The sequence below is a fragment of the Daucus carota genome, chromosome 9 (genome assembly GCF_001625215.2).
Source record: "Daucus carota subsp. sativus chromosome 9, DH1 v3.0, whole genome shotgun sequence".
NCBI lineage: Eukaryota > Viridiplantae > Streptophyta > Magnoliopsida > Apiales > Apiaceae > Daucus > Daucus carota.
The window spans coordinates 25445515-25454586 of NC_030389.2; the positions used below are offsets into that span (position 1 = coordinate 25445515).

At 39.7% G+C, this 9072-nt stretch overlaps 2 protein-coding genes across 2 annotated transcripts; one reads left to right on the forward strand and one right to left on the reverse strand.

Annotated features, from left to right (window-relative positions):
• Window positions 1-2182: 2182 nt before the first annotated feature.
• Window positions 2183-4252, reverse strand: LOC135149533 (uncharacterized). Its single transcript, XM_064085261.1, has 3 exons — window positions 3961-4252; window positions 3051-3919; window positions 2183-2959 (listed from the first exon to the last, which is right to left on the reverse strand). The coding sequence occupies exons 1-3, from the start codon at window positions 4250-4252 to the stop codon at window positions 2183-2185; spliced, it is 1938 nt and encodes a 645-aa protein (XP_063941331.1).
• Window positions 4253-4840: 588 nt separating this feature from the next.
• LOC135149534 (probable alpha,alpha-trehalose-phosphate synthase [UDP-forming] 9) lies at window positions 4841-6664 on the forward strand. The gene is made up of 6 exons (XM_064085262.1): window positions 4841-5279; window positions 5377-5714; window positions 5778-6001; window positions 6066-6120; window positions 6244-6336; window positions 6419-6664. Exons 1-6 carry the CDS (start codon window positions 4841-4843, stop codon window positions 6662-6664), a joined length of 1395 nt encoding a protein of 464 aa, XP_063941332.1.
• The last annotated feature ends 2408 nt before the right edge of the window (window positions 6665-9072 follow it).

Sequence of the window (9072 nt, forward strand, 5' to 3'; positions counted from 1 at the left end):
TTACCAGCTTACCTGTTTTTAAGTAAAACATAGTGGTTTCTCATGCCCTCACTTTTTTGGTATTTGGTGTGTTGATTATTTGATGCGAGGTACTTTCTTATATAATATTCTTACACAATTATTATAACTATCATGTATACGAAGATTCGACTCACTCAGGAGATGCTAGCACACTTGCCCTTAGTAGTTGACGGACAGTCCATAACCCGATATTTGAGATCCCCCAGTAATGGGGTAGTGTCCTCGTAAGAAAAAAAAGAAGAGATTCCAGTTTAATTCGACCTAAATCATGTTTTTGATAGATTTTCTACCTTACTTCATATTATGTTTATGGAGAAATAAAATTGTGAAAGAAGCATCACGAGAGTTTACGGCTCACTGACAGGTGGAAATATATATATGAACAAGTTTATGGTAAAATAATGTACATAAAACCATAGGAAAATATTATATTGAATGTTTTTGTCTGCAACTATTGATTTTACTACTTCTGTGCTATTCGAATGTTGCAGTCTGTGGACAAAACAGGCGGATATAGGACACTGGCTGCACATACAAAATCAGATAAATCTCCGGAGGGACTGCGTGACAAAGTCACAGCTGATGATGTCAATGTTGGGCAGAAGCAAGTCAGATAAAACAGGGAATTGGATTGGTGATGAATCGCGGAAAGTATGCTTCCATCCACTGTTCTCTAAAGTTGACGAGTCTATGATCTGTGTTCCAGTGTTGGGCAAGGAAGCTTGCGCAGATTCAGGCTACAATCATATCAAGTACTTGCTTGAAATTGTCAGAAAAGTTACTTGTAAGTTAAATGTAACTTTTCAGAGCTTATAATTAAGTTCTGAATGAAAAAATTCAAGACATATACCATACTTGTGGTGAATCCATAGAGTATAGGGAAATGGTGGAGTAAGTTCAAGACATCACCTGATACTGTTAAGGGGAGTGTTGAGGTGATTTTTCGGACAGCTGATATTGAAGGTTTTGGGCAGTTGAGATTCTTTGGCTTGAGATGGGGCTAACCTCTTGAGTAATGCTATCACAGACAAGAGTTGCTAAGGATTTGCTATAAATTGCACTAAAATCTTGACTTCCCTTGTGTTCCTTCTCGTGCTTGTTTCTTTATTTAATTTTTGAATCTGTACATGGTATTAAAATCTTGCATATGTCACTCTTTTCTTACTTGATTAATTTGAATTTTAGTTTATATTATATATTCAAAATTTTAGTTTATATAATGTTTTCGTATAAATTATATTTGAAATTGTGTTTTATTGAGTGTAATCTTTATTTTATACTTAATCTATTGTTAATTTGAATTTAATAAGTTTTAAGAGAGTTTAATTTTATTATATTTCACAATTAATATATACATGTTATAATAAGTACGTAAAAATATTAAATGTAATTTATTACTATTTAATAATTATATTAACATATAATCAATCAATTAACTAAACATATAAAACCAAACCAAACCAAACATACTCAGTGAGCAGCGTCTGCGGAGGGTAAGATGTACGCAGCCTTGCCCCTACCCTTAAAGTAGAGGGGCTGTTTCCGTTTAGTGCACAACAAATAAAATAGTGTGTGCTATAATAAGAATATAATACTTAGCCCATGGCCTTCTTCACATGGGACTTACCCAACATTTTTGATTGGCGCTAATGCATCTGGTAATGACTGAGCTGAACCCTCCTTTTAAACATACACCATAACCCTCATAATCTCTGTGAGCCACGAGACCTAGTCTCAACTACTCTAATACGCCGTCTCCAATCATTCTTATCTAATGTCATATCACCCGTGAGATTTAAGGCTCCCATGTCCAAACTTAATTGATCAGCCCATGTCCGACGAGGCCGACCCCTCTTTCTCTTACCCCGAACCGATATGTGTTCTACTCTCCTAACCCGTGCTGAGTTACATTTACGCCGAACATGTCCATACCAACGTAAACGTCCCTCCCTTATCTTCTTAGAGATAGACTCAACACCTAAAAGACGTCGAAAAGTATCATTCAGTATATGATCTGTCATGGTGTTACCACAGATCCGACGCAACATACGCATTTCGGCTATCTCTAGCCTACGTTCCTGAGCCTTTCTCAATGGCCAGCACTCGGAACCATATAATAATGATGGTCTCATTGCTACACGATAGAATTTACCCTTCAACTTCAAAGGTACATTCTTATCACACAACACCCTGTAGCAGCCCACCAATGAAGCCATCCTGTCGAAATACGATGTGTAACATCCGCAGAAATATCGCCATTACTCTGAATGATAGAACTCAAGTATTTAAAGGTATTAGTTTGTGGTACACGAGCCTCCACAATACATACAGCAACATCCGCCTCATGAATCTCCTCACTGAAATTGGCCCAGAGATACTCGGTTTTAGAACGGCTCAGACGCAATCCATAACCCTCCAACGACATACGCCACTGTTCCAATTTCACATTAACCTCACTTCGAGACTCAGCGATTAACACAATATCATCAGCAAAAAGCATACACCAAGGCACCGGAGCTTGAATGTCACGGGTAATCACATCCAAAACAATTATAAAAAGCAAAGGGCTTAATACCGAACCTTGATGAAGACCCACCTCAACTGGAAAATACTGAGTATCCCCAACGGGTGTCCTAACACACGTCCCCACTGCTGAATACATATCCTGTATGGTCCGAATATACACCTCCGGCACTCCTCGCGCTGCTAAACATCTCCAAAGAACGACCCGTGGTACACTATCATAAGCCTTTTCAAGATCTATAAACACCATATGAAGATCCTTACGACACTCTCGATATTTCTCCATAAGACAGCGAATGAGATAAATCGCCTCAATGGTGGACCTCCCAGGCATAAAACCAAATTGATTCACTGAAATGGTAACAATTCTTCGAATCCTGCACTCAATAACTCGTTCCCAAGTTTCATCGTATGACTAAGCAGCTTAATACCACAATAATTACTACAACTTTGAGCATCACCTTTATTTTTATAGATGGGTACAACAACACTTAATCGCCACTCACTCGGCATCCTGGATGTCCGAAATATGACATTAAAAGAGCTGTTAACCATCGTACCCCCTGTTCCCCCAAACACTGCCACACCTCAATCGGAATCTCATCAAGCCCAATTGTTTTACCCTTACCCATCATGCCTAAAGCTACGCGAACCTCTGCCATAGTAATATCTTGACTCATACCAACATCATTATGAGAAACATTGACATTCTCTTGCTCGAATACAATCTCTCTCCCTCGAGCTGCGTTAAATAACTCAGAGAAATACCTGCCCCATCTCGCTATAATATCCCCATCATAAAGCAAAACCCGGTCACCCTCGTCCTTTATATATCGAACCGCACCAATATCATGACTGCGCTTGTTACGTGCTTTTGCAAGTTTAAAAATTTCATTCACTCCCTCCTTAGTACCTAGACGCTTATACATGTCTTGATACGCCTTAGTTTTCGCTTCCGCAACTGCCTGTTTAGCCATTCTTTTTGCAAGTTTAAATAACTCCCGCTTTATATGCCGATCTGGCCCTTCTGGACATGACATGAATTCCAAAAAGCATCCGTTCTTAAATTGCACTTTGGCTTGTACATCATCATTCCACCACCAAGATTCTCTCTGCTCCTTTGCAATCCCTGAAGCCACTCCCAACGTCCTCCGTGCCACACCTCGAATTAAATCAGCCATACGTATCCACATTTGATCCACATCATCTTCCAACCTAAAAAAACCCTCAAGCATGTCCTTAAATTCTGCTACTTTCGATCCATGTAAATTACGCCACAGAATTCGAGGTGTAACAACTCTCAATCCCTCCATAGGTGGGCCATCCAAAGACAAATCCATGACTAAAAGACGGTGCTGTGAAGCACAAGCTTCCACTGAAAAACCTTACAATATGAACAAAATCTGAAATCTCTACTGCGAATAAGAAGATAATCAATTTGAGTGGCATGTCCCCCACTCCTAAAAGTAATTAGATTGTCATCACGCTTGCGGAAAGAAGAGTTAACAATCACTAAATCATGTGCTGTTGCAAATTCCAAAAGCGTCGAACCATTGTCATTTCTAACACCATAACCAAACCCACCATGAACACCTTGATACCCATCTGCTCTCGCACCAATATGACCATTAAAATCACCACCAACAAATAAAAATTGATCTAGAGTAATACTCCGAACCAAATCATCCAAACAACCCCAAAAAGTCATGGATTCAATAGTGTTGGCCTAAGTGGCCTAAATTTGGACCGTAATTCAGGCCCTCGTTGAGAAGATTTAGGCTAGAATTGGTCCAAATTTGGATTTTTAAGCCACTGTCGGATTTGTCCTTATATTTGTAAAGTTTTCAAATGTTCCTAACTTTTTATCCCAATTGTGTCTATAATTTTAGTGATGTTCAATTAGTTATAATTTATTGCGTATAAAAAACACATTAAAAATGTAGACATTTTTTTGGTTAGAGACATTTATTAACTTGGGTCATGTTTTAGAGAACCCTTATAACCATTACTTTATTTCTACTATTAGTTAGGGAGCAGAACTGCACCTTAAAAAAATATCTTATTTATCTATTATATTTGGATTCATGACTATCACCTCATGGCGGTCCTTGTGTTCTTGAGAAATAAGCGCTACAAGGCCAAACTCGGATTCTTTCTCCATAGTCTAGTCCTTGCATCAGAGATCTATCGAACACTTCATGTAAGTGCTGACATTCTGAGGATTTAGTTGAACTATGATCTCATCGGGTTTCATACTTTCGATTTTGCTCGCCACATCTTCTCATGTTGTAGTATAATGCTAGGACTGGACTGTGAGTCCAAACGAGGACAAATTGGGCTGGATTATAGTGCTCGCACGGTGTATATCAAGATTCTGCCTATAGGAATTCATTTGGAAAAAGTTGAAAATGTTCTGAATATTCCTTCTACATCAGTGAAAGTCAAGGAATTCGAAGGGAAGTTCAAGGGGAACCATGTAATTGTTGGCGTAGACGACATGAACTTATTCAAGGCAATTAGTCTGAAGTTATTAGCATCTGAACAGCTATTGAGGAAGTATGAAAACTTGCGGGATATTGTGGTTCTTGTTCAAATTATCAATCCTGAAAGAAACTCAGGAGAAGACATTGAGGAAGTGAGATGGGAGACGTATGGAACTGCTAATAGGATTAATCAGATTTATGGTTCTTGTGGTCATCAACTAGTGATTCTAATTGATCGACCAGTTGATCAATGTGAAAAGAGTGCCTACTATGATGCCTCGGAATGTTGCATAATAAATGCTGTAAGAGATGGAATGAATCTAGTCCCTAACATGTATCTCGTTTGCAGGCAGGGCTCTACAACTATGGATGAAGCTAGGGGAATTATGTCATATTCTCCTCGAAATAAGTGTGCTAATCATTTATGAATATGTTGGTTGTTCTCCATCTCTGAGTGGAACAATTGGAATAAATCCATGGGGTATTAGTTTCGTAGCTGAGGCTATGCGTTCTACGATCTCCATGGATGATTTTTTAAGGCAATTAAGACATGAGCAGAACTATAGCTATGTTCAGTCTCTTGATGTGGCGTATTGGGCTCGCAGTTTCGTCCATAGCATGGAGAGAGCATGTCTTGATCACTATAATTATCAATGCTGGGGTATGGGCTTCAGTTTCATATCTAAGGTTGCTGCCTTCTCCCTATGTTTTCAAAAATTATTTGAAAGCATAGTTCCTGCGTACAACTAGACAAATAGGAGGGCTATATTTCTAGACTTTGTTGGCATCCTTGTTCCTCATTCCTCGACCAAGAAAAACCTTAGTAGTGAAGCTAAAACTGCTCTTATCACTCTGTGTGATGATCCTAAGAACACTGTGTTTATCGTTAGTGGAAGTGGTAGAAGTTCCTTAACCGAGTGGTTGGCTCCATGTGAAGGTCTAGGACTAGCTGCTGAACACGGGTACTTCATAAGGTATTTTCCTTCACAAACTTCTTAGAGACCTTTTCTAGTGGCACTTCTTGCCTTTGGTTTGCAGGTGGAAGAAAACTTCTGAATGGCAATCTAGTTTGGTTGTGGATCTCGAGTGGAAGGCAACAGTGGAGCGTATAATAAATTCGTATACAGAAGTCACGGATGGTTCCACCATCGAAGTCAAATAAAGTGCTTTGGTTTGGCACCGTCAAGATGCAGATCATGATTTTGAATCCTTGCAGGCAAAGGAATTGTCGGATCATTGTAAACACGTCATTGCTAACGAACCTGCAGTAGTTAGAAAGGGAAAAAATATTGTTGAGCTTAAACCACAAGTATGTGTCTCTCGTCTCCCTCTTTCGGTCTTCGTTGTGCATTGTACAGTAATTTACTTAACTAGCAACCTAAAATATTTAGGATGCAAGCAAAGGCTTGGTCACAGAAAAGGTAATCGCGACAATGGTTAGCAATGGTGAGATCCCTGATTTCATCCTCTGCATTGGAGACATGTACGACGGTACTTTGAAAATTGTTTCATCTGTGGTGGTCCCTGCTGTTCCGGAAATCTTTTTCTGCACTGTGGAGCAAAAGCCTAGCAAGGCCAAGTACTTTGTTGACGATACTTTTGAAGTTCAGAAGCTACTCCAGTGGCTTGCTAATTAATGTTTCGAGTACGCAGCCAAGCTCCGCTGAAAATCCGCCAAGTATTCCTTGACAACTGACAAGCATAGTGTTCGTGAACATTGGTATGGGAGCATATATAAATGTAATATAGCAAGTTCTTTTTTGTAAAGTCAGCATCAGACCTACTACTATGTACTAATGCTTGTAAATTTGTATTTGGCCAAAAACAGAACTGGTAAAAATGTATAGCCCACTTTAAATGGATATTTTAAAAAAACAGTCCCAGCATAATAAAGATATTGTATATTAAACCTCATTGAATTAATAATCTTGTTAAATTAATAACATTTATCATTTTTGAGACTATCACTACGCCATAAATGGCCAATTGTAATGCCCAAGTCATATTACAATAGGGCCGAAATCCGTTACAATAGAGCTACTGTAACACTAATGGGCGTTACGTTTGCGAACGTTACAATTGGCCCCTATTGTAACACAAACTGGAATCAACTGTAACAGCCAAAAAACGTTACAGCAGCGCCCTACTGTAACATAATAAGGGGATGCTGTAACGGTAAACCACTGATACAATAGCACATTCTACCGGTCAAGCTAGCATGTGGGTCCCACATATGCCACGTCAGCATGTGGGTCCCACGGAGGCCAGGTCAGCATGCGGGACCCACAGAAGCCACGTCAGCATGTGGGTCCCACAAAGCCACGTCAGCATGTGGGACCCTCACCTGCCATATCAGCATGTGGGACCCACAGAGGCCACGTCAGCATGTGGGTCCCACTCAGCCACGTAAGCATGTGGGACCCACACCTGCCACGTCAGCACGTTGGACCCACATGCTGACGTGGGACCCACATGCTTGTTGGTCCCGCACTACCACGTCAGCATGTGGGTCCCACAAATCCACGTCAGCGTGGTGGGGCCTCAGCTGCCACGTCAGCCTGTGGGTCCCAAATAGCCACGTCAGCATGTTGGTGGGTCCATCACTCTCCATGTCAGCGTGTGGGTCCTACACGTGGACTGCCACGTCACCATTTGTGTGCCTATTGTAACATTAAAAAGGTGCTTTCGGAACACTAAGTGAACTAACTGTAACACAAACATTAATCAGCTGTAACGTTAAAATGAGCTATTGTAACACATATTTGAAAATTTTCTGCAATGCCTGCATTGTTTTTGGAGCATTCCCATTAAAAATATAAATAATGCAACAAACAATCCAACAAACATCCATTCAAACTTCCCACCATACATCCACCTAAACTACAAATACCAAACTCCAAAAGAACAAACATCCAACCATCCTCCAACATAAAACAATCCCATCCAAACCATTTAAGAAACGCAACATTAAAACAATCTGACGACAAAATGAAGGACGACAAATTCATATTAACTAAGTTTTACGTAGAAACAGTTATATTAAAGAGTCGGTGGTGCCACGGGTGGTGCCAGGAGCGGTTCCAGATGCGGTGCCAGGAGTGATTGGAGTGCCAAATTCATCTCCATCACTAGAAACAGTTGCACAAAAGTCATGAGTAATGTCAACTTTCAGACCCGGATTTGCCTCTCCGAGTTTCTTCAGCAACCAGGCCATGTTATGTTGAACTTTTGTATTGACCTTCGCTTCCATCTCACTCTCTAGCTGAGCAATCTTTGTGTGCAGCTCCTCGACTGTAGATTGTGTAACCGGATCAACTGGAGTTTCTGTCGAAGCTGCTGTTTTACCTTGCCTTCCCACCAACCAATCTGGCCGGTTCTTTTTCTTTTTGGGAACGAGCTCAGCTGCATCATTTCCTTCTTTCGTTATCTTTTCAACAGACTCCTACAAGAGAAAGTTTTGTCAAGTGTACAGAGGTAGAGGTAAAATGAGTTCAAATATATATACTTTAGAAGATAATTTACTTACAATTTTTTTCTTAATTGCTTTTGGACTTAACTTGTACTCGTGTCCAGGCTTGCGCTTGCGACTTTCTACAAAGATTTTAGCCTCTGATGGGGACCTCTGATTTGGTTCATCTTCTTTCTGTCAAGTAACAGAAACAACACTTTACTCGTAACTAGACATTGAATTAGACAAGCTTGGTACGGGAACATTGAAGGTAGACAAAAAATCGAAGTAATCGGAACATACACTTCACTCGTGAACTTTTCAAACTAATTAAACTAAAATTGAATTTAACATCTGTGAATTTGGGCATTACATAATTTGAGTGCATTTTTAAAAATAGAATTAAAAAACTGCCAAACTCAAAGCTAAACTCAAATTAGCGTACCAAGTCCAAACTGCTATTTAATCCAATAAAAATTTAAATGCAGAAGATTTAGAGTGCCTAATCTACCTTCAAATATTATTGAAGTCCGTGCCTATTATAAACTCACATGGCAATTATCCAAAAGTAACATCAAACTGGCGATTATCAACACT

Excerpts from the sequence above, each read along its gene's own strand:
- LOC135149533 (XM_064085261.1), bottom strand. The coding sequence starts at position 4,252 with ATGACTTTTTGGGGTTGTTTGGATGATTTGGTTCGGAGTATTACTCTA. Across the intron at positions 3,920-3,960 it reads TGATTATCTTCTTATTCGCA|TGGAAGCTTGTGCTTCACAG; the intron begins GTAGAGATTTCA and ends AAGGTTTTTCAG. Across the intron at positions 2,960-3,050 it reads TCGGACATCCAGGATGCCGA|TCATACGATGAAACTTGGGA; the intron begins GTGAGTGGCGAT and ends TAAGCTGCTTAG.
- LOC135149534 (XM_064085262.1), top strand. The coding sequence starts at position 4,841 with ATGCTAGGACTGGACTGTGAGTCCAAACGAGGACAAATTGGGCTGGAT. Across the intron at positions 6,002-6,065 it reads GAACACGGGTACTTCATAAG|GTGGAAGAAAACTTCTGAAT; the intron begins GTATTTTCCTTC and ends TTTGGTTTGCAG. Across the intron at positions 6,337-6,418 it reads TTGTTGAGCTTAAACCACAA|GATGCAAGCAAAGGCTTGGT; the intron begins GTATGTGTCTCT and ends TAAAATATTTAG.